The sequence below is a fragment of the Bolinopsis microptera genome, chromosome 8 (assembly GCF_026151205.1).
Source record: "Bolinopsis microptera isolate Bmic1 chromosome 8, MBARI_Bmic_1.0, whole genome shotgun sequence".
Classification (NCBI taxonomy): Eukaryota; Metazoa; Ctenophora; class Tentaculata; order Lobata; family Bolinopsidae; genus Bolinopsis; species Bolinopsis microptera.
Genome location: NC_087079.1, coordinates 12,462,687 through 12,487,728, shown reverse-complemented (window position 1 = coordinate 12,487,728; position 25,042 = coordinate 12,462,687). Strand labels below are relative to the sequence as shown.

Sequence of the window (25,042 nt, the reverse complement as noted above, 5' to 3'; positions counted from 1 at the left end):
AAATGAAAAAGAAAGCCTTGAAACTGCATAGGCAGTTTGCTCATGCTCCAGCATACAAGCTGCAGAGTATGTTGAGGAATGCAGGCTTCACTAAGAAAGAGTTTATGAAGGTTCTAGAGATAGTATGCAGTAACTGCGAAGTGTGCCAAAGATATGCTAAGCCAAAACCAAGACCCGTTGTCGGGCTGCCAAGGGGAACTGTCTTCAATGATTGTGTGGCAATGGACTTGAAAACTGTGCAAGGACAGATGTCAGGAGGATATTCCCCGTACCAGCTTGTCTTGGGAAAGAACCCGCCATTGCCAAATGTGGTAGATAATCATCTTCCTGCCTTGGAGGAGAAAGTTGCCAGTAGACATCTGGAAGACAATCTGAGAGCAATGAGGACTGCACGTGAGGAGTTCATAAAAGCAGAGAATAGTGCTAAAATCAAACATGTCTTGCGGTCACAGGTCACTACCTGTCAAGACACTGTGCTGGAGATGGGTGAAAAGGTTCTCTATAAGAGAAACAATTCTGACAGATGGAGTGGACCTGGTGTTGTGATAGGACGTGATGGCCAAACTTTTGTTGTCAAACATGGCTTCCAAATAGTGAAAGTACACCCATGCCATATCTCCAAGAAGACGACCCAAGATCAAGAGAAGCATCAATTTGTTTCACCCGAAAGTAATGATGGTACAGAAAAAAGGATGGTTGACGAAGATCAGACTCCAAGATACTTTTCTGAAGAAGTTTCACTTGAGCAGAGAGCTTCTAGAGAGAAAGAGTTGAGAATTCCTACGACAAGCACGGTAGTAACTGCTGACACCCGCGAGTTGGTAACTCAAGTCATAGTGCCTACGGCAAGTAGACAGCAAGAGTCTGTAGAAAAGATAGAGCTCCCCAAAGTGAAGACACATGTTCTCTTTCGAGCAAAATACCCTGAAGACGGAGAAGAAGAAACATGGGAGAAGGTTTATATATTAGTAGAGCAGGAAAAGCCTCTGGAAAAATATGCTAAGTGTCTGAACATTCAGCTCGATGGGGAAAGCACTACCCAATGTGTGGACTGGTCTGAGCTTGCTTCCTAGTGGCACGCTGATCCAGAACAAGAGCATGAAGTCATGTTCACCAATGGAGAGATGTCTGAGGCACCGTTTTAATCTACGTGGGACTATTGAGGATGGGAAACTTCCCAAAGCTGTATCAGCTTTATTGTTCAATGGAATTTAGAACGCTTATTTGTTGGTTCCAAAAACAATTGAATTTTATGAATTTTATGTGTGATGTATTAGTTCGTATTCGAACGTTTTTTTTAAAGACAGTTTTTAAAGAGTTGAATAAAGGTATATATTTATTATTTTTATCATAATTACAATTTATCACATAAATTGGTCCCATTCGAGCACGAGCATTTTTATCTATTTAAGTTTTTAATAAAGAGAAAGAAAGGGGAGATTGTGAATGTTTGTATTTCCATTAACATAGTTTTAATACTTTCAATTACTACTATATAACTGTTTCAGGTGATATGTTCCCTGTTTATGTGTCTTAGGCTAGTGGAGCCTTGTTTGATATCCCTTCCCTTATACCCTTGGTGTTTCATTGCTTTCACTGGTACTTGCCATTTCACACTGAAAATGATATTAGGTACAAGAAAATGAAGAAATTTGTGAATAAACACGTGGATAAGGCCAAAAACAAATATTACAACGCGTACTTTACAAAATATTCTAGCGACAGCAGAAAACAATGGCAAATGGTTAATAACTTGTTAAACAGAAAGAAAAAAGGCAAAATTAAGATAAACAAAATTAACTATAATGGGAGCGAGATAACAGATTCTCAGCAAATTGCGAATAGCTTCAATGACTATTTCTGCAATATAGCTGAGACTCTTAAGAGAGAAAATGGTCTCGTATGCTCTGAGGGCAGGACTATCGTAACAGAAACTCAAGATAGCAAATGCCAGCGGAGCATGAATCTAGAAGATTCGTCCGCATCAGAAATAATTGAAATAGTTAAGGGTTTGAAGATTAAGTCGACTTCTGATATGAGTATACTTCCCCTGAAAAAAGTGAGCAATATACTTGCACCAGTGCTTAGCTGCCTAGTCTCTGCGTCTCTACATCAGGGGAAGTTTCCGCATAAATTGAAAATCGCGAAAGTAGTTCCACTTCACAAAGGTGGGTCACGTGCTGAAGTTTCAAACTATCGACCTATCTCACTACTCTCATGTTTCTCAAAAATCTTTGAAAAAATTATGCAAGCGCGACTATTAGATCACTTAAAGACAGAGAAAATCCTATTTGACTCTCAATACGGATTTCGGGCTGGGCACAGCTGCGAACATGCTTTACTAGAAGCCCAAAACCATATTCACAGGGTACTAGAAAAAAAGCAGGTCACAGCACTGCTTCTATTGGACTACAGCAAGGCCTTTGACATGGTTGACAGCAGTATTCTTCTGAGAAAACTTGAGCACTATGGAGTTCGGGGGTTGGCTTTATCTTGGTTTCACTCATATCTAACCGATAGAGAGCAATACGTGAGCGTCAACAACTGCAAGTCCTCTCACCTCAAACTTAACTACGGAGTACCACAGGGCTCCATTCTCGGACCAATTCTGTTCATAATCTACATCAACGACCTTCCTCAGATTAGTAATTTAGCTAAACATATTTATTTCGCTGACGACGCAAACCTAATAATAAGTACAAATACATTTGAACAACTTAATGCATTGGTGAATGAGATTCTGACTTTGATAATTGATTGGGCTACTAATAACGGGCTTAAATTAAATACTAGCAAAACTAAATATATGATCTTTACAAATAAGAAAACTAAGGATATAGAAATCTACATGGGAGGTGAGCGACTAAAGCAAAGTTATCACGAAAAGTTTCTTGGCGTGATCATTGATACTAAGCTAAATTGGGCCCACCACATTAGACATTTAGCCACTAAAGTATCTAGAAATGCGGGTATTCTCTACAAACTCAAAGGCTCAGTACCTAACAAAGCTCTCAAGTTGATATACAACAGCTTTGTTCAGTCTCACTTGTACTACTGCTGCACAGTTTGGGGAACAAGATCGCTAAACTCCGTTAAAAGAGTCTTCTCGGCCCAGAAAAAGGACATTCGCGCTGCAGATAACCAATACCACCGCTATTTTTATGACAAATATCTGAATAGCACACCTTCACACACAAAGGAAATTTTCAATAAACTAGAAGTATTAGCTTTACCGAACGTGATAGCTAAATGTATATTATGCTTAATGCACAAAGTTTATTCTAACACTGCACCACCAAATATTATAAGAATGTTCACTGTTTCAAACTTAAACGCACCTAGAAGAGAACCTGAGTTCTTTGCAGTACCATTTAACCGTTCATGTAATTCAGACAAGAGCATTTCTTACATTGGGCCTAAGTTATATAACCAAACAGTCAACATTATTAACAAGGACATAAAATATGTCACCACTTGCCTACAAGACAAATTCCTAAATTCATTCAAGTCTACAGTCAACAAGCATGTGCTTACTGCACAAGCACATAAACCGGATGACAAGGACTGGGACAACTCAAATTTCGTACTTTTAGAAATTTAAATAATTTGGTACAACATACGTTGATCATAATAACGAGCAACAAAACTTTAACCTCATAACAAAATATGACTATCTTCGAGCATCTTTTACAATGCTATCGAAACCGCGCAATTTCACTGTCATTTACAACTTTTAAAAGATAAAAATATCACCGCGCATTCTTCAGACCCTGTGTCGCTGTTCTAAATTTATGTCAAGAGATAAGAGTTATTTAAAATTTTTAATAGTACTATTTAAATTTGCTAATAGCATAATCATATTTTATACATCATTAATACTTTATACATTGTGTGCATATATTTATATTTGATTGTAATTAAAGATTTTAAGGCGTTAGTGCCGAGTAATGCCTTCGGGTAGTGCTCCTCAATCAATCAAATCAAGGGCTTTACCGAACCCCTGGGGACCACAATGTGATAGGATCAGGCCAGATGTTTCTATGTAGAGCAATTTATTTATTTCGGAGCTATGGTTACGTGGTATAGCTGGTGGTCATGTTTAAAGGTCAGTTTATCTTTGTGTGCTAATTATCCATCCAGATGCTTAGTGATGTGAGTAAATCATGCCCTTCTACAATATATAACAATAGACAGTTTTTGGGTTTTTCCAAATAGTTTCTGATTATTCTGATTTGCGACAAATGATATTGCACTGTTAGGATAAACGACGTTTCAAAGTAACAACTTCTTATTCATGCTGACAAAATTGGTAAATATGTGAGAAAACTGTCTCATAAAATTTATTAATCAAAAATGGCTAAACGACAACAAATTGTTCAAATACTCGACTAAAATTAGAATCAAAATCTATATATATACAACACTACTCGATCTGCTATTCAATAAACTTAAAACATCCACTAAACAGCAAATACGTGATTGTGATCGTGTGATGGAATGACATGTACAGTGATAACAGATGATTTAAGATGTAAGTGATAACAGATGATAAGGTAAAAGATACAATACATGTGAGATGGTGTATACACAATGTGAGTGAAAATATAGTGAATGGTTACTGATTGTGAGCGAGATGTGAAAAAACATTAAAACTTACTACTGCAAGAAAACTTAAACTGTATGCAATAAAAAGGGAATGAAACTAAAATATCTAAAATTCTTCAGTACTAGCTATGATAAAACGTTTAATAGTATCCAGTTCTTCTCTCTTGTTAATTGTAGGGTTCAGATTAATAATAAACATCGCTTCAAAAATCTTTCTTCTGACAGTATTGGGTTCAATTCTTAAAATATCTACTTCTAAACTGGGATTTAACCCCTCATGACAGCTCGAATAATGTATGGCAAAAGCTTGACTAACATTAGAAGGGGTAGCAGGGTAGGTAGCGTAACGTAAGTGTTCTCCTACACGAGCATGTACTTTCCTACTGGTTTCTCCAACGTACAGCTGGTCACATAATTTACACTTAATCTTATATACAACATTCTTCACTTCACAATCTTTATTACAAACTATCAAAGGACAAATTTTACATGAATTAATACTGCACACACGTTTATCATACGGTCTGTTACTACATAAAATATTTCTCAATTTCGAAGTAGGTTTAAAGTTTACTTTAATAGGTAAATTGTTCTGCTTTACATAATTTCTAATCTTATTGCTAGTACTGTCCGAAATAAAATCTAAATTAAGAACTGTCCTGGAATCATCCTCAACACTCTGACGCCTGTTAGAATTACTACTATTACAATAACGTCTTGGGTTCTGGTAACCGTTTTTCTGTAATAGATCATCAAGGAGTCTGAGAGAGTGCTCCTTTTCCGCTGGACCAGATGAGATACGGCAAGCCTCGCTATATAGGTTCTTCACTGTATTAATCTTAACAGACTCAGGATGGCAAGAGTTGTTGTGCAGGGTAATATCCTTTTTGTTGCGGCTTGCGGTACAATCTGCTGGTTAATTTACCGTTTGGCTCGATCCGGACCTCAGTGTTCAGGAAGGGGATAAAATCGTCCTGTTGTTCTGGAAAGTCGACCTCCCACTTCAACTTTTTGTCCGGATCTTGGTCTGCAATCTGTTGAACCAGAGCAAGGGCTTCTTCTTTCGTCTCTGCAGTACTGGCAGCATCATCTATGTAGCGTTTGTAGAAGTTCGATAAGTATACCGATAGGTAGTGTCGATCGGTGTAGATAGAGTTCTTCTCGAACTTGTACACTCTAATGATGGCACAGAAGGGCCCTGGCCTCAAACCCATGAACAGACCATCCTGCTGTAGCCAGAGAGTCCTGTTATACACAAAGAAAGAGTTGGTAAGGATGTGTAGTAGGATCTCATGAATGTCTGTCAGGCTGAGTCCCATCAGGTCCAAACTGTCTCGGTGCTCTGTAGCTAGCTCAATGACATCGTCTATACAGCCCTGTACGTTTATGTTAGTGTATAAAGCTGAAATATCCGCGGCAAAGAACTTTCTCCTGGCAAGCTGTTCCTGAGAGATCTGGCGGAGCATCTCTATGTGCTGGATTAAATTACTCAGGTGACTAGGCACCTCATTAAGGAGAGGTTTAAGAATGGTCGTCACTAGCCAACTGAGTCTCTCTGTAGGTGAGTCCACGCAGCTGATGATGGGTCTAACCTTAACCTGCTCAAGAGGGATCGTCGAGCGGAAGCTCTCCGGAGGGTTCTTGTGGGTCTTGATTTGGATGTACATGACTGGGAGGCTGACATGGTCAGGAACTCTGATCCGTCGCTTGTAGTCGTCGTCAAGGTTCCGCTGTGATGAGATCTTCTTCCACAGGTTATTCGACTCCTTCACCAGGTTCTCCGTCTTCTTCTTGATGAGCTGTGTGAGCTGTTGAGAGGTGGGTTCCGCTACTGAGACAGTTTTACCGTTGATTTTTCTCGTGGGAAGCACACGCTGGTACACAGCTGTCTCCTGGAGGTGATTCTCTGTTAGATGCCGATGTGTGTCCTTAGTTGTCACCACAAACTCACCGCACTTGTCTGATACCGACACGTGTAACGTCCTGTCTGTCAGAAGGGAGCGTAAACCATCTTTCTGAAAACGAGTGAGGTTATCCTGTGGGTTGGTGTTAGTCACGAGGTCCTGTACAAAGCGGTTAAACTGTGCCAGCTTGTCCTCTAAAACCGGGTGAGTGGGGTCAGGTGTACTGGTGAATGGTGAGGGAAAGGGACACAATCTCCTCACTTTGCTGGAACTCGACTCCTCGGTGGGCTCAATCGGGGCACTAACTTCTGCACTAGTGTCTGAGTTGGCACGTTGAGTGATAGCGTGTTTGTGTCTGATCTTAAACACACACTGAGCGATATCAACGGCAACTTTATCCTTGAATGACTGGTCAATTCGCGGAGACACGGCAAAGTTAGGTCCGAGAGCTAAAACTGACTTCTGCTGCTCGGAGACACTGTCGATGTTGAGAGTAGTGACTCTGTCGTCAGCAGGTTGAGTAGTGGATGGAGGAGGAGGAGGAGTAGGAGGGTAGTATTTCTCCAACAACCAAGAAAACTTCTTCTGTAAACGGTCCTTATAATGCTGCTTAACATAACGCTGGTGTTCCTCGCAAATAGTAGCAATACTGATGAAAGTAGAGTGGTCCACTTTATGAAATAAACTGTCCTTCAACTGTAATAAATCACGTTTTCTGTCTGCAATAAACTGATACTGATATGATATGTGCTGTTGCAATGATAATGTTCTTATTCTGTGCTGATAACGTGTTACACTGCCAGAATTCTGCCTCATCGGAAACAATGATGACTGATTAAACGTAGTACTGTTCAACATAAATACAGGAAAAACTTGCTGTCGTTTACAGCGTTTGAAAAAATTCAACTTCTGTTCTGAAATTTTTTTATATATATAATATATAACGTTTAACTATAAATTTGTTTTTACCACAGAAACTGTGGCACTAAGGTCAAGAATTAAAAATTTTTACTCTCATTGATAGTTAAAGCGTTTTTTTCCCCAGCACTACTACACAACAAAAACCTGTCGGCCCACCGAGGAAACACAGTCGCAGAACAAGGAACCCAATTGTGCTCCTCTATTCTGCAATCGTGTGTATTTACTATAAACTATTATTGGGCTCAACACTACAGACGGTTCCAGACTGGTAGACAGACGACAGTTCGCTCTCAAATTCGGGGATACATTGCAGGATTTCATCATGTTCCAGCCCGATATGTCACCTCTACAAAACGCGCTAACATTCTGTTCCTGGGTTAAATCGCTGTCCTCTAATAGCCATCCTACCTGGTTATCTTATGCTACCAGTTCTCACCAACACGAAATACTCATCACCGATAATGGTATTTACAACTACTTTCTGGGTACCAACTCAGACTTGAGCAGCGAGATAAACCCCTCTAAAGGAACATGGAACCACCACTGTACTTCCTGGAGTACATCGTCCAACACTAGAAAGGTATACTTTAACGGGAAACTTGTTGGGCAGGGTGCCACGACATCCAGAACTTATGGATTGGATGGATTCCTTTTCTTCGGTAATGACAATCATTATGACGGCAGTAGCAGAGACGCAAATGAAATATTCGGAGGGGAGCTTTTTAAGGTTAAATTTTTCGCAAAGGAGCTAACAGGGGAGGAGGTACTGGGGATGAAAGAGGCAGGACTCTGCTCGGACGTGGAGGAGAGTTACGGGAGAGTCCGGTATCTCCGATGGGAGGATCTGCTCCTGGAGCAGAGAAACGGAAACATTACCGAGGTGGAACCAGGATGTCCTGCTCGGACCTGCCCCACAGAGAAGGAGACCAGGAACGAGACAGAGGAACCCACACCAGGATCCCGGGAAGGAAGGAATGATGCTGCTGAGGAGAGCGAGACGGAATGTGAGTGTGAGGAGAAGAAGGAGATCACTCAGTGGGACATCCTGTACTCCGAGGAGATTTTCAACCGGACACTGACTGTGGACTTTCCGGAGAAAATTAGATCTTACTGGGACATCCTTGGTATGTGAACTTTATAAGTTACATTTTGGTACATTATGTAAATTATTCGAGATTATGTTATTTTTCAATATAAGGCTGATGATAAAATTAATTGTTTCGTTGCAAGATTGAAGATAATTTAACTTATTAATTAACTAATTAATATCTCTGACAGGTAACTTTGTAGGAGTTACAATTACTGAGAGTGTGATAACTCATTTCAAGATATTCCAATCCTGCAGAGACTGAGAACTAACTTACCGGAGATGAAGGAGAATTCTCCCAACAAGGACTATCTGCTTTATAGTGACTGAGGATTTAAACTTCGGACAATCCACTTAATTGCGATAATTTAATATTCAATTCTTTTTGATTCGAAATGTTTTTGCATATTTGTTTTTACTTTTAAAAATGGTTAGTCAGTAATCTGAAATAATAATACATAATAATGATCTAATCTAAATTTCGATTAACTTTTGTCATTTCCTTTATTGGGGGGGGGGGGGGGGGGGGCTGCTCAGGAATTAAGTTCACATATTACCTACGTAATCAATTTGTTGGCAATTTTTACCTCTCCCCCTCCGTAATTAACCGTAATTTAAATTAACTGTAATCAAGACCCAACCCCCCTTCCCCGTGGCAGACAATAAGGCCTTCTGAGATCCGGGATTCCACGGTGATCGGATCACGTCGACGGTCGACCAATAAGTGACAATTAATTTGTTATGTGGTCAATGGATGGAATTTTAATGACTTAGAAATGGGCTAGATCTAGGGTAGAGTTCACATGGCAAATCTGTTCATCAAACTCTATAATTTATTTTTTGTTGTTACTTGTTGAGTCAAAACCAAAATGGGCTGCTGTTTTGACTTTTGAATTCTGCTTGTTCAAAGCAGAATCGGCTAACACTTTGTCTGTTCGCCATTATGTTAGTCGCGAGCAGAATTAGTTATGAATACTATGGGTTAATCCGATAATAATAATACTTGGTTCTGAGGAATACATAATATACTGCTGACCATGATCACAGCTATCGGTATCAACTATCACTCCGATTTTTGGCATTTCCGTCTAGGAGGTCGTAGAAACTATTCCGATACACCAAAATGTGTCTAATAGCCATATTTATAATATACAACTTGTGAAGCAATATATATACAGGGTGGGCCAAAAGTCAGTACCCATACGTTGGGTCTTATACCTCCGCCGTGTTTTATATTTGAGAGTTGTTGCTTTGCAGATGTCATACTGTACCTACTTGTTCGACGATTCCGTCGCCAAAATTTGAAAATTAGAATATTTTAGACCACGCCCATTCAATATTAAACCACCTATATTGTTCTTTCTGAACATGCTGGACACCTAATTTTTTCAGAGACGGTAGATTATTAAATGTTGCATCTGATCTGAAAAAATTATGTTAAACGGATTAGGAATGACGGAATTATCAAGCATTTTGTGTATCTCGTTAGTAACATTGATTGGGTGATTATGTGACACCGTGATAAGACACCTTAATTGGGCAGCGTCGACGATTCCCATAATGTTTAACGGGTGGTTAACGGGGTCACCTTATCACGTGATTAGGTAAGGCGGTAAGCCAATCGCCTGATCACACGTAATGAATAAACTAGTTATGCGTCGTATCTCGGTCATCTGAGAAGCTGCAACTCTAATTTTTTCAGGACAAACGTAACTCGAATGACCAAACACAATTCATTAAAATTTGGTTCGATCCGACTATCCAAACTATCAAATAAATGCGAAAATGAACCTTCATTTGAAAAAAATGAACACGAATATTTTTCGAGTTGACAAATTACTCGAACCAGTGGTGGTACTAAGTCATACCAGAAATAATTATTTCAATTGGGCACTCAGTGACTAAGCTATAAAGGCCAACGTATGGGTACTGACTTTTGGCCCACCCTGTACCTTAAAATGCTTATTTTCGGAAATGTGGCTGAAAACAAATTTTTGTCAAGCGAACAATAAAAATACTCACAAATGGGCTATTGGACTGTTAACTAGAGACCTAAAGACCCATGAGCAACATAGAATTTTGTCACAAGATGCAAGATGACTCACTTTTTGTCCAGAAACACCTAAAAAATGGCCTACCGACAGTTTTCCACACCTTAACAAGCCATTAACAGGTTCTCAATCAGTGACGTGATTTGATTCGCCATGTCAGATTTTCAAAACGACAGTTGCGCCCAAGTTCACGTTAAGTTCCACTCCCAAAGTCGCACTTAAATATCTAAGTGCGAACTTAAATCATGCAACTTAGGTAAAAATTTGTACTTAAGACCCAGTTCGTGGATGACGAACGAAGAGGTGTACTTAAATTCGTACTTAAGTCATTTTTAATACACCATAAACTGTTCGTGATAGACACCCACTACCCAGGATGCTACGTCTAAGCTCTGGCACAAAGCCAGAGCTTTCTTTCCAAACCCGCCCTTCCCCTCGGCTGCTGACGTCATAATATGTGAACGCTCCCATACCCACAACTCAATTGTTCAATATTCCAGCTCAAACTTTTGAAGCTATCAGTATAACTATAAGTGTAGACTGTCCCTCATCACGTCGAGACCAATGGAGTTGATATAATTTGTTGGTGCACAGTAATATTAATGGTGGTATGTCCACAAACTCCGCCCTAGTGACTCTATAGTAGTACTAATTATAGTACCCTATTATAATAGTACTAATACTATAATCTATGACTAGGTGGTATTAGTAAATGATGCGATGAGGGGAAGTCTCGACTTGCTCCGAAAAACAAAGACATGAAAGTTATTAAGAGTTTACGGGTACAAAACCAACAAAGATAAAACTTTGAAAGAGAGCCAAGTTTGACCTAGAATAGGAAACAATTGCACTGCCACACTTGAAATTTGTATCTGATGAGGGCGGTAGTAAACTGACCACAGCTATACTTAATAAACCATATCATTTCCATTTTATTACTAAACTTTGAACTTATTTTCGATTTTTCATGTTTTGAGTACACCTTGACTTTGAGAGTTATTAGGCACATTTTTGTGTATCGGAATAGTCTCTACGACATTCCTGGGCTGAAATAGAAAAATTCGAGTGACCGTGAAACCCTGAAAAAGGGTGTGATCAAAAATGCAATAATGGCCACAAGTTTTAAGCATGATCTAAAGAGATGATAACCGTCGAGAAATCGCTTTTAACACGAAAATCTAAGGAAATGGCCTTATAGAACGGTTGGGATAGCCGATCTGATATTAGTGATCTCTATATATGATGATTTGTATTGTTTATGTAGGGCGTAAATAAAATATTTAATTTCATTTCATACTTTCCAAATAGTTATTAATAAATATGATGAAAGTCCACCTGAAGGTAAACTTAGGAGTTGTTCAACTATTCCTTCTGACCGGCCCCACAATTGGGCTCAACACTACAGACGGTTCCAGACGGGTAGACAGACGACAGTTCGCTCTCAAGTTCGGGGATACATTGGAGGATTCCATCATGTTCCAGCCCGATATGTCACCTCTGCAAAACGCCCTAACAGTCTGTTCCTAGGTTAAATCGCTGTCCTCTAATAGCCATCCTACCTGGCTATCTTATGCTACCAGTTCTAATGACCACGAAATACTCATCTCGGAAAATGGTAATTACAACTACTTTCTGGACTCCAACTCAGGCTTGAGCAGCGAGATAAACCCCTCTAAAGGTACATGGAACCACCACTGTACTTCCTGGAGTACATCGTCCAACAGTAGAAAGGTATACTTTAACGGGGAACTTGTTGGGCAGGGTGTCACCACGTCCAGAACTTTTGGATTGGATGGATTCCTTTTCTTCGGTAATGAAAATCATTATGACGGCGGTAGCAGATCCGCAGGTGAAATATTTGGAGGGGAGCTTTTTAAGCTTAACTTTTTCGCAAAGGAGCTAACAGGGGAGGAGGTACTGGGGATGAAAGAGGCAGGACTCTGCTCGGACGTGGAGGAGAGTTACGGGAGAGTCCGGTATCTCCGATGGGAGGATCTGCTCCTGGAGCAGCGAAACGGGAACATTACGGAGGTGGAACCAGGATGTCCTGCTCGGACCTGTCCCACAGAGACGGAGGAGGAGGAGACCAGGAACGAGACAGAGGAACCCACACCAGGATCCCGGGAAGGAAGGAATGATGCTGCTGAGGAGAACGAGACGGAATGTGAGTGTGAGGAGAAGAAGGAGATCACTCAGTGGGACATCCTGTACTCCGAGGAGATTTTCAACCGGACACTGACTGTGGACCTTCTGGAAAAAATTAGATCTTACTGGGACATCCTTGGTATGTGAGCTTTATAAGTTACATTTTGCTACATTATGTAGATTATTCGAGATTATGTTATTTTTCAATATAAAGCTGATGATAAAATTAATTGTTTCATTGCAAGATTGAAGATAATTTAACTAATTAATTAACTAATCAATATCTCTGACAGGTAACTTTGTAGGAGTAACAATTACTGAGAGTGTGATAACTCATTTCAAGATATTCCAATCCTGCAGTGACTGAGAACTTACTTACCGGAGATGAAGGAGAATTCTCCCAACAAGGACAATCTGCTTTATAGTGACTGAGGATTTAAACTTCGGACAATCCACTTAATTGAGATAATTTAATATTCAATTCTTTTTAATTCGAAATGTTTTTGCATCTTTGTTTTTACTTTTTAAAATGGTTAGTCAGTTATCTGAAACTTAGATGAGCTATTCTTTTTTAAGCGAAAGCTATTATTACAAAATTTGGTAACTTGATATTTTGTAACTTGTTATTTTACCTTATCTAAATTTTGAATAACTTTGTCGTTTATTTTTACTACATACCCAATTAAACATATTATTAAGTTCAAAACGTGAGACCCACTTGGTGCAAATTTTAGGAATTAATAAAATTTTAGGAATAAATAAAAAACAAATACGATAAAATACTGTTTTTCACACCATGATTGAGCGACTAAGTTGGCTCCTCGTAAGTTACTAAACTGAAAAGGACATGGTTTCCCTTTAGTTCCAAGGCAAATATTTCACCCGATTTATTCGGTTGTGATTCAGAGATTCGGTCCGAGACAGGGAGTGAGGGAGCTGAATATCTAAATTATGAACACTTAAAATAAGTAAGATTGTCCATAGTCTTGTGCTCGATTGGCACCATCAAATCTTACCTCTAGAAACCCCAGAACTCATCAAGCCTAGCCTGAATTCAAAACTAGTTGACCAGCTACGTACAGTTTCCTGGACAACTGGAACCTTTTGGGCCATGCACAAGCCAATAGCATGAATGGTCCTGCAGTGGGGTCTTCTTGTCCTTGGATCTGTGTTTTGATCCGTATTTTCATAAAACCTACTCACCTATTAAATGTTAATCGACACCACTGGTCCTAGTTAGATTTAGCCATGGCACGACTACTCAAACGTAGCAGTTAAATTGGTGTGACATACTATTATATTCTTATAATAATATCATATGAATTGATTGCACTGCTAATAAATAAAATACTTTGTTTTACTAAAATACTTTGTTTTACCTAGTTGCGCAAGGATAATTGTGAACCTCAGGTGGAGATTTCACATAACTTTAAAACGTGCTCGAGATATGGTGATGGGGAAGTGCAGAGTTGTAAATACTACTGCTACTGTGATCATTTGCATTACAGTGACGTTATTGATTTTATTATGGCGAGGTGAAATCTTAATGAAATAAGATCGCGAGTAAAAAACTGTATTTTCTCAATAATAGAAATGATGCTCAACAAACTATGTATTCAAATAAATAACTTTTCTTGCTGAACAGTAAATTCCATATTTCACGAAGCAAAGAGTTGACCGTGATATAAGGCTTCGTCTGATATTAGTACCCAAAAGCGAAAGTGCAGCAGTTGCAATGTGTCAACGCTAAGTGCTTTGACTCCTTGAACAGGACTGTTGAAATCTTTCAGATAGTCGAATATTACAGGAACAATAGGTTTAACGTTATGTTCATAGTAACTGACCAAAACAACAGTCAGAGTTCAGATAACTGGTCTCACCAGAAATCTTACGTTAACATGTTTACAAACCCATACTCATAAATCTAGGTTATCACAACATTTTTATCCTACCAACATTCTTAACCCAGCCCCACCTAAGGTAACCTTTATAAAGTGCCCACTTTGTAACCTTTTCATTATTCTTTGCGACGTTATTTCTCTAAATTTTACTTGAGCTAATAACACCAATTGTTGTACTTGGAATTTTCAGAATTACTTTTACAGTTCCATTTTTGAACGATTCAGAAATTTTATAATTTTTTTCATAGAAGTCCCAGTTTTCCCTAAATTTGAACTTGTCTTTTGATGATGTTTCTTTCGAATCATTGGTAATACATGTAAATTGTAATGGATAGCCGATCTGATATTAGTGATCTCTATCTTTGATGATTTTATTGTTTATGTAGGGTGTAAATACAGTTTTTAATTTCATTTCATACTTTCCAAATAGTTATTGATAAATATGATGAGAGTCCACCAGAAGGTAAACTTAGGAGTTGTTCTACTATTTATTCTGACCGGCCCCACTATTGGGTTCAACACTACAGACGGTTCCAGACTGGTAGACAGACGACAGTTCGCTCTCAAGTTCGGGGATACATTGGAGGATTTCATCATGTTCCAGCCCGATATGTCACCTCTGCAAAACGCCCTAACAGTCTGTTCCTGGGTTAAATCGCTGTCCTCTAATAGCCATCCTACCTGGCTATCTTATGCTACCAGTTCTAATGACCACGAAATACTCATCTCGGAAAATGGTAATTACAACTACTTTCTGGACTCCAACTTAGGCTTGAGCAGCGAGATAAACCCCTCTAAAGGTACATGGAACCACCACTGTACTTCCTGGAGTACATCGTCCAACAGTAGAAAGGTATACTTTAACGGGGAACTTGTTGGGCAGGGTGTCACCACGTCCAGAACTTTTGGATTGGATGGATTCCTTTTCTTCGGTAATGAAAATCATTATGACGGCGGTAGCAGATCCGCAGGTGAAATATTTGGAGGGGAGCTTTTTAAGCTTAACTTTTTCGCAAAGGAGCTAACAGGGGAGGAGGTACTGGGGATGAAAGAGGCAGGACTCTGCTCGGACGTGGAGGAGAGTTACGGGAGAGTCCGGTATCTCCGATGGGAGGATCTGCTTCTGGAGCAGAGAAACGGGAACATTACGGAGGTGGAACCAGGATGTCCTGCTCGGACCTGTCCCACAGAGACGGAGGAGGAGGAGACCAGGAACGAGACAGAGGAACCCACACCAGGATCCCGGGAAGGAAGGAATGATGCTGCTGAGAAGAACGAGACAGAATGTGAGTGTGAGGAGAAGAAGGAGATCACTCAGTGGGACATCCTGTACTCCGAGGAGATTTTCAACCGGACACTGACTGTGGACCTTCTGGAAAAAATTAGATCTTACTGGGACATCCTTGGTATGTGAGCTTTATAAGTTACATTTTGCTACATTATGTAGATTATTCGAGATTATGTTATTTTTCAATATAAGGCTGATGATAAAATTAATTGTTTCATTGCAAGATTGAAGATAATTTAACTAATTAATTAACTAATCAATATCTCTGACAGGTAACTTTGTAGGAGTAACAATTACTGAGAGTGTGATAACTCATTTCAAGATATTCCAATTCTGCAGTGACTGAGAACTTACTTACCGGAGATGAAGGAGAATTCTCCCAACAAGGACAATCTGCTTTATAGTGACTGAGGATTTAAACTTCGGACAATCCACTTAATTGAGATAATTTAATATTCAATTCTTTTTGATTCGAAATGTTTTTGCATCTTTGTTTTTACTTTTTAAAATGGTTAGTCAGTTATCTGAAACTTAGATGAGCTATTCTTTTTTAAGCGAAAGCTATTATTACAAAATTTGGTAACTTGATATTTTGTAACTTGTTATTTTACCTTATCTAAATTTTGAATAACTTTGTCGTTTATTTTTACTACATACCCAATTAAACATATTATTAAGTTCAAAACGTGAGACCCACTTGGTGCAAATTTTAGGAATTAATAAAATTTTAGGAATAAATAAAAAACAAATACGATAAAATACTGTTTTTCACACCATGATTGAGCGACTAAGTTGGCTCCTCGTAAGTTACTAAACTGAAAAGGACTTGGTATCCCTTTAGTTCCAAGGCAAATATTTCACCCGATTTATTCGGTTGTGATTCAGAGATTCGGTCCGAGACAGGGAGTGAGGGAGCTGAATATCTAAATTATGAACACTTAAAATAAGTAAGATTGTCCATAGTCTTGTGCTCGATTGGCACCATCAAATCTTACCTCTAGAAACCCCAGAACTCATCAAGCCTAGCCTGAATTCAAAACTAGTTGACCAGCTACGTACAGTTTCCTGGACAACTGGAACCTTTCGGGCCATGCACAAGCCAATAGCATGAATGGTCCTGCAGTGGGGTCTTCTTGTCCTTGGATCTGTGTTTTGATCCGTATTTTCATAAAATTTTCCATTTGTATCACTTAGACTCACCTATTAAATGTTAATCGACACCACTGGTCCTAGTTAGATTTAGCCATGGCACGACTACTCAAACGTAGCAGTTAAATTGGTGTGACATACTATTATATTCTTATAATAATATCATATGAATTGATTGCACTGCTAATAAATAAAATACTTTGTTTTACTAAAATACTTTGTTTTACCTAGTTGCGCAAGGATAATTGTGAACCTCAGGTGGAGATTTCACATAACTTTAAAACGTGCTCGAGATATGGTGATGGGGAAGTGCAGAGTTGTAAATACTACTGCTACTGTGATCATTTGCATTACAGTGACGTTATTGATTTTATTATGGCGAGGTGAAATCTTAATGAAATAAGATCGCGAGTAAAAAACTGTATTTTCTCAATAATAGAAATGATGCTCAACAAACTATGTATTCAAATAAATAACTTTTCTTGCTGAACAGTAAATTCCATATTTCACGAAGCAAAGAGTTGACCGTGATATAAGGCTTCGTCTGATATTAGTACCCAAAAGCGAAAGTGCAGCAGTTGCAATGTGTCAACGCTAAGTGCTTTGACTCCTTGAACAGGACTGTTGAAATCTTTCAGATAGTCGAATATTACAGGAACAATAGGTTTAACGTTATGTTCATAGTAACTGACCAAAACAACAGTCAGAGTTCAGATAACTGGTCTCACCAGAAATCTTACGTTAACATGTTTACAAACCCATACTCATAAATCTAGGTTATCACAACATTTTTATCCTACCAACATTCTTAACCCAGCCCCACCTAAGGTAACCTTTATAAAGTGCCCACTTTGTAACCTTTTCATTATTCTTTGCGACGTTATTTCTCTAAATTTTACTTGAGCTAATAACACCAATTGTTGTACTTGGAATTTTCAGAATTACTTTTACAGTTCCATTTTTGAACGATTCAGAAATTTTATAATTTTTTTCATAGAAGTCCCAGTTTTCCCTAAATTTGAACTTGTCTTTTGATGATGTTACTTTCGAATCATTGGTAATACATGTAAATTGTAATGGATAGCCGATCTGGTATTAGTGATCTCTATCTTTGATGATTTTATTGTTTATGTAGGGTGTAAATACAGTTTTTAATTTCATTTCATACTTTCCAAATAGTTATTGATAAATATGATGAGAGTCCACCAGAAGGTAAACTTAGGAGTTGTTCTACTATTTATTCTGACCGGCCCCACTATTGGGTTCAACACTACAGACGGTTCCAGACTGGTAGACAGACGGCAGTTCGCTCTCAAGTTCGGGGATACATTGGAGGATTTCATCATGTTCCAGCCCGATATGTCACCTCTACAAAACGCGCTAACAGTCTGTTCCTGGGTTAAATCGCTGTCCTCTAATATCCGTCCTACCTGGCTATCTTATGCTACCAGTTCTCACCAACACGAAATATGGATCTCGGATAATGGTGATAGGAACTACTTTCTGGACTCCAGCTTAGACTTGAGCAGCGAGATAAACCCCTCTAAAGGAACATGGTACCACTACTGTACTTCCTGGAGTACATCGTCCAACACTAGAAAGGTATACTTTAACGGGGAACTTGTTGGACAGGGTGCCACGCCGTCCAGAACTTTTGGATTGGATGGATTCCTTTTCTTCGGTAATGAAAATCATTATGACGGCGGTAGCAGATCCGCAAGTGAAATATTTGGAGGGGAGCTTTTTAAGGTTAACTTTTTCGCAAAGGAGCTAACAGGGGAGGAGGTACTGGAGATGAAAGAGGCAGGACTCTGCTCGGACGTGGAGGAGAGTTACGGGAGAGTCCGGTATCTCCGATGGGAGGATCTGCTCCTGGAGCAGAGAAACGGGAACATTACGGAGGTGGAACCAGGATGTCCTGCTCGGACCTGTCCCACAGAGAAGGAGGAGACAGAGGAACCCACACCAGGATCCCGGGAAGGAAGGAATGATGCTGCTGAGAAGAACAGGACTGAATGTGAGTGCGAGGAGAAGAAGGAGATAACTCAGTGGGACATCCTGTACTCCGAGGATATTTTCAACCGGACACTGCCTGTGGACCTTCTGGAGAAAATTAGATCTTACTGGGACATCCTTGGTATGTGAACTTTATAAGTTACATTTTGGCACATTACGTAGATTATTCGAGATTATGTTATTTTTCAATATAAGGCTGATGATGAAATTAATTGTTTCATTGCAAGATTGAAGATAATTTAACTTATTAATTAACTAATCAATATCTCTGACAGGTAACTTTGTAGGAGTAACAATTACTGAGAGTGTGATAACTCATTTCAAGATATTCCAATCCTGCAGTGACTGAGAACTAACTTACCGGAGATGAAGGAGAATTCTCCCAACAAGGACAATCTGCTTTATAGTGACTGAGGATTTAAACTTTGGACAATCCACTTAATTAATTATCCACTTAATTAATTATTCCTCTCTTTAAAAAAATTAAAAAATTTAAAAATTTAAAAAATGAAAAAAAATCCACTTAATTGAGATACTTTAATATTCAATCCTTCTTGATTGGAAATGTTTTTGCATCTTTGTTTTTACTTTATAAAATGGTTAGTCAGTTATCTGAAACTTAGATTAACTATTCATCTTTAAGCGAAAGCTTTTATTAAAAATGCGGTAACTTGATATTTTGTTACTTGCTATTTTACCTTTATGACCTTATCTAAATTTTGATTAACTTTGTCGTTTCTTTTTGCTACATACCCAACCGAACATACTATTTAGTTCAAAACGTGAGACCCACTCGGTGCAAATTGTAGGAACAATATTATAAATAAAAAATAAAAAATAAAAAAGATAAAGTACTGTTTTCCACACCATGATTGAGCGACTGTCGTAAAGGGTCGTTCACATATTATGTATCCCTTTAGTTACAATACAAATATTTCACCCGATTTATTCGGTTGTGATTCAGAGATCGGGGAGACGGGGAGCTGAATATCTAAATTATGAACACTTAAAATAAGTAAAATCTTGCGCTCAATTATGACTCCTTTTATATCGTCACATGACACTCATATGGTTTTATTCCAGATAAATTTCCGTGAGTTTGTTGAAAACGGGGGCGAGTTTGAGGGACCTGTACAGTTGATGCTTGATGGAGAGGAGAGGGGACTACTGGAAATCGCACTCAGATACGAGCCTTATTGTAACGAAAACAAAAACGAATGCAGTAGGAAAGTAAGTTTCAATCAGTAGCTGTTTCTGTACTCTACTGTTTCTGTACTCTACTGTTTCTGTACTCTACTGTTTCTGTACTCTACTGTTTCTTACTCTACTGTTTCTGTACTCTACTGTTTCTGTACTCTACTGTTTCTGTACTCTACTGTTTCTGTACTCTACTGTTTCTGTACTCTACTGTTTCTGTACTCTACTGTTTCTGTACTCTGCTGTTTCTGTACTCTACTGTTTCTGTACTCTACTGTTTCTGTACTGTTCCTGTGTACATCAAGCAGAAGTGGAAGTTAAAGGGTAATCTGTACCCTTTACCACATCAAAACTTATCCCTTCTTATTTTTGGGCACTTTAGGATACCCAGATTATCCCTTATTTTTGGGCACTTTAGGATACCCAGATTATCCCTTCTTATTTTTGGGCACTTTAGAATACCCAGATGTTTCTCTTATCTCCCAAATAATAGCAACACCCCCACCCCCCCCCCCCCCCCCAGGTACCAGCGTGCTACTTTCCGATGAGAGAGAACTGTCGTGTTACTCTGTTCCAGGACGCTGACCACACTACTCAACCTGAACATGAGCCCATCACCACTGGTTAGTAGGCATTGTAAACACTGCTCAACCTGAACACGAGCCCATCACCACTGGTTAGTAGGCATTGTAAACACTGCTCAACCTGAACACGAGCCCATCACCACTGGTTAGTAGGCATTGTAAACACTGCTCAACCTGAACATGAGCCCATCACCACTGGTTAGTAGGCATTGTAAACACTGCTCAACCTGAACATGAACCCATCACCACTGGTTAGTAGGCATTGTAAACACTGCTCAACCTGAACATGAGCCCATGACCACTGGTTAGTAGGCATTGTAAACACTGCTCAACCTGAACATGAGCCCATCACCACTGGTTAGTAGGCATTGTAAACACTGCTCAACCTGAACATGAGCCCATGACCACTGGTTAGTAGGCATTGTAAACACTGCTCAACCTGAACATGAGCCCATCACCACTGGTTAGTAGGCATTGTAAACACCGCTCAACCTGAACATGAGCCCATCACCACTGGTTAGTAGGCATTGTAAACACTGCTCAACCTGAACTTGAGCCCATGACCACTGGTTAGTAGGCATTGTAAACAATGCTTAACCTGAACATGAGCCCATGACCACTGGTTAGTAGGCATTGTAAACACTGCTCAACCTGAACATGAGCCCTTCACCACTGGTTAGTAGGCATTGTAAACACTGCTCAACCTGAACATGAGCCCATGACCACTGGTTAGTAGGCATTGTAAACACTGCTCAACCTGAACATAAGCCCATCACCACTGGTTAGTAGGCATTGTAAACACCACTCAACCTGAACATGAGCCCATCATCACTGGTTAGTAGGCATTGTAAACACTGCTCAACCTGAACATGAGCCCATCACCACTGGTTAGTAGGCATTGTAAACACTGCTCAACCTGAACATGAGCCCATGACCATTGGTTAGTAGGCATTGTAAACACTGCTCAACCTGAACATGAGCCCATGACCACTGGTTAGTAGGCATTGTAAACACTGCTCAACCTGAACATGAGCCCATCACCACTGGTTAGTAGTATAGGCATTGTAATTTGTTATTGGTTATTTATTTGTAATTTGTTATTGGTAATTTATTTGTAATTTGTTATTTATCTTAGTAGGGGAGAATTGTTTTGAAGAGCTGTTGAAGATATGCTCTCCGTGGATATTATATGTTTATTTCATTACAAAATATATCATTCATCGTGTGTTATAGTGTTACTAAATGCTGCACTTTTCGAGATCAAGTAACATTAGAACAATATTGCACGCACTGAAATGTACCTGGCATATTAACATAACAAGTTGACATCATTTTTCGTCAACACTCAATATGTGAATAAAACAGAGCATATTTTCTACGATAGAGTATTCTGGAATTGGCCGAATATGAAATAGCAATAAAGCATAGCAGACTAAGTACATCTAATCATATTTGTGACATTGTGTACATTATATTGTGTACATTATAATGTGTACATTATATTGTGTACATTATATTGTGTACATTATATTGTGTACATTATATTGTGTACATTATATTGTGTACATTATATTGTGTACATTATATTGTGTACATTATATTGTGTACATTATATTGTGTACATTATATTGTGTACATTATATCGTGTACATTATATTGTGTATATTATATCGTGTACATTATATCGTGTACATTATAATGTGTACATTATATTGTGTACATTATATTGTGTACATTATATTGTGTACATTATATTGTGTACATTATATTGTGTACATTATATTGTTTACATCAGGTGTACAGTGTTTGGGCGTTATTCCTATGCGCTATATCTTCTAGTAAGTAGTACCACCTGTACCTTGGTATTCACGAATATTCAGTTAACGAATTATACGTACATGACCAAACTTTGGAAATGATAGCACATTCAAGTTCTATTCCCCTTAATACCGCAGTTTAAATTTAGTCGTGTGATAATTAGGAATTTAAAACAAAACGCATCGGTCAGAGGTCAATCTCATATTGATAAGGTTTCCTGTATTACAATACTTAATAATACCTACACCCCTGACTCATATCACGAGGCTCGTGTAACAGCAACCAAACAAACTCGCCTGAAATCTGATTCCCGGCTTTCCAAATCCGGATAATAGCCGTGTGGTCCCCACTCTATCCGGATAATAGCCGTGTGGTCCCCACTAAATCCGGATAATAGCCGTGTGGTCCCCACTCCGTTAAGTGTCCATTTTAATCTTACTTTACTCAAAAGATACTGTATATTTTAGACATGGATTCATCGTATGGAGTAAACTTCTTTCTTTCTTTATCTTTAAAAAATGGTTGAGTACTTCAGACGTACTTGTTAGCCTGGATTTAGCTAAAATGACTGAATTATAGCCGGACAACCCCTAAAAATCCTTATCACAACACTTACCTAATACCTATAACTGAAACAGTTACTCCCTGAATCCTTAATAAACACCATACTGACCCGGACCTACGATAACCTGATAAACTCCCAGAGTCTAACACTAAACTATTAGACTTACTGAACTCCCTGGAGAGGCATCATGTAGCCGGTGGGCCCGACATGATACGACATATCTCGACACGTCGAGGTTTGTCGGGGTTTGTTAGGGTTTGTCGGGGTGTGTCGGGGTTTGTCGGGGTTTGTCGGGGTTTGTCAGGGTTTGTCGGAATTCGTTAATAATGGATGAAAAGTGATTAGAAGTTGCCTAAAGAAGTTTGATCAATGGGGTTGTGTTTTTTTTTAATTTTTTTATTTATTTTTTAAAAATTTTATTTTTTTAAACTTTTAATTTTTTTAAATTTTATTTTTAAATTTTAATTTTAAATCCCATGGAGGCCTCATGTAGCCGGTGGGCCTCATGTAGCCGGTGGGCCCGACATGATGCGACATATCTCGACACGTCGGGGTTTGTCGGGGTCTGTCGGGATATGTCGGGGTTTGTCGGGATATGTCGGGGTTTGACGGGGTTTGTCGTGCCTGGAGGCTACATGATGCCTCTGGAGGGTTGTCACATGTATCTACTACACCCCACACACGTGTAATTATGTAACACACGTGTAATTATGTAACACACGTGTAATTATGTAACATGTGTGTGGAGTAGTTATGTAACACACGTGTAGTTATGTAACATGGGAAATTGGTAGATCACCGACCGGCTATAAGCCGGTTATAAGCCGGCTATAAACCGGCTTATAGCCGGCTACAATTTTTATAGCCGGCTATAAGCCGGCTTATAGCCGGTTAGTAGCCGCTTACATTTGTTGTTGAGCGACGGCTATTAGCCGGTTATAAGCCGGCTATTAGCCGTTTTTGGTATCGGCTATAAGAAATTCAGTGAAAACGGCTATTAGCCGGTTATAAGCCGGCTATTAGCCGTTTAGGTATCGAAAGTGGTTATAAGCCGGCTATACGGCTTATAGCCGTAGTGGTTATAAGCCTTGCTGTACGGCAAGTTAAACAAGGATCTGAAACTACTAGGTTCCGTACAGACTCAACTCTGCACCCGTGTCAATATGTTCATTATATGCAAGCCTCTTGATTTATAATCACCGAGTCTAGTAATTGTTTAAGAGAGTTCTCTGGCAGTTACGAAACTCGAGAGACTGTGGGATACTGAAGGGAAAGGAAGCAGTTCTAACGAGCTCTTCTCAAACACAAGGATATAACTTGTGAACTCGGCTAGTATATATGAAACATTTGTCATGGAGTTGTAGAGGGAGTTATGTGCCTCGCCGGGCTAAAGTAGTGGATGACCTTGCTGTACGGCAAGTTAAACAAGGATCTGAAACTACTAGGTTCCGTACAGACTCACCTCTGCACCCGTGTCAATATGTTCATTATATGCAAGCCTCTTGATTTATAAGCCGGTTATAAGATATTAACTCAACTTCATCGTACTGAACGATAGTCAGGAGCCGGCTATAAGATATTAACTTAACTTCATCGTACTGAACTGAGTTAATATCTTATAACCGGCTTATAGCCGGCTTATAACCACTTTCGATACCTAAACAGCTAATAGCCGGCTTATAACCGGCTAATAGCCGTTCGCGTTTTCACTGAATTTCTTATAGCCGGCTCCTGACTATCGTTCAGTACGATGTAGTTGAGTTAATATCTTATAACCGGCTTATAGCCGGCTTATAGCCGGCTTATAACCA

At 39.2% G+C, this 25,042-nt stretch overlaps 6 protein-coding genes across 9 annotated transcripts in view; 5 read left to right on the top strand and 1 right to left on the bottom strand.

Moving 5' to 3' along the window:
* LOC134819675 (uncharacterized) overlaps window positions 1-25,042 on the top strand; it is a 242,709-nt gene that overhangs the window by 181,886 nt on the left and 35,781 nt on the right. Inside the window, exons 4-5 of one of the 2 annotated variants that reach the window (XM_063829753.1) lie at window positions 20,151-20,297; window positions 20,788-20,887. In XM_063829753.1, the coding sequence (XP_063685823.1) occupies window positions 20,151-20,297; window positions 20,788-20,887 (247 nt within the window). The remainder of the gene's footprint in view (window positions 1-20,150; window positions 20,298-20,787; window positions 20,888-25,042) is intronic. The other variant, XM_063829752.1, reaches the window with a different exon arrangement.
* The window catches only part of LOC134819676 (3-ketoacyl-CoA thiolase, mitochondrial-like), a 65,538-nt gene that overhangs the window by 39,775 nt on the left and 721 nt on the right, over window positions 1-25,042 (bottom strand). The gene's annotated exons all lie outside the window — the stretch shown is intronic.
* On the top strand, window positions 7,768-8,961 carry LOC134819803 (neuronal pentraxin-2-like). The gene is made up of 2 exons (XM_063829951.1): window positions 7,768-8,554; window positions 8,709-8,961. Exons 1-2 carry the CDS (start codon window positions 7,768-7,770, stop codon window positions 8,780-8,782), a joined length of 861 nt encoding a protein of 286 aa, XP_063686021.1. The 3' UTR covers window positions 8,783-8,961.
* LOC134820050 (uncharacterized) lies at window positions 12,419-13,225 on the top strand. The gene is made up of 2 exons (XM_063830232.1): window positions 12,419-12,852; window positions 13,007-13,225. Exons 1-2 carry the CDS (start codon window positions 12,492-12,494, stop codon window positions 13,078-13,080), a joined length of 435 nt encoding a protein of 144 aa, XP_063686302.1. The 5' UTR covers window positions 12,419-12,491; the 3' UTR covers window positions 13,081-13,225.
* LOC134819985 (sushi, von Willebrand factor type A, EGF and pentraxin domain-containing protein 1-like) lies at window positions 15,047-16,404 on the top strand. The gene is made up of 2 exons (XM_063830145.1): window positions 15,047-16,020; window positions 16,175-16,404. The coding sequence occupies exons 1-2, from the start codon at window positions 15,057-15,059 to the stop codon at window positions 16,246-16,248; spliced, it is 1,038 nt and encodes a 345-aa protein (XP_063686215.1). The 5' UTR covers window positions 15,047-15,056; the 3' UTR covers window positions 16,249-16,404.
* Window positions 18,235-24,681, top strand: LOC134819677 (sushi, von Willebrand factor type A, EGF and pentraxin domain-containing protein 1-like). 3 transcript variants are annotated; one of them, XM_063829757.1, is made up of 3 exons: window positions 18,235-19,188; window positions 19,343-19,456; window positions 24,482-24,681. In XM_063829757.1, the coding sequence occupies exons 1-2, from the start codon at window positions 18,243-18,245 to the stop codon at window positions 19,414-19,416; spliced, it is 1,020 nt and encodes a 339-aa protein (XP_063685827.1). In that variant the 5' UTR covers window positions 18,235-18,242; the 3' UTR covers window positions 19,417-19,456; window positions 24,482-24,681. The 3 variants fall into 3 exon arrangements, with proteins under 3 accessions (XP_063685827.1, XP_063685828.1, XP_063685826.1); XM_063829758.1 differs by lacking the exon at window positions 24,482-24,681 and having other exon boundaries at window positions 19,355-19,663; XM_063829756.1 differs by lacking the exon at window positions 24,482-24,681 and having other exon boundaries at window positions 19,343-19,663.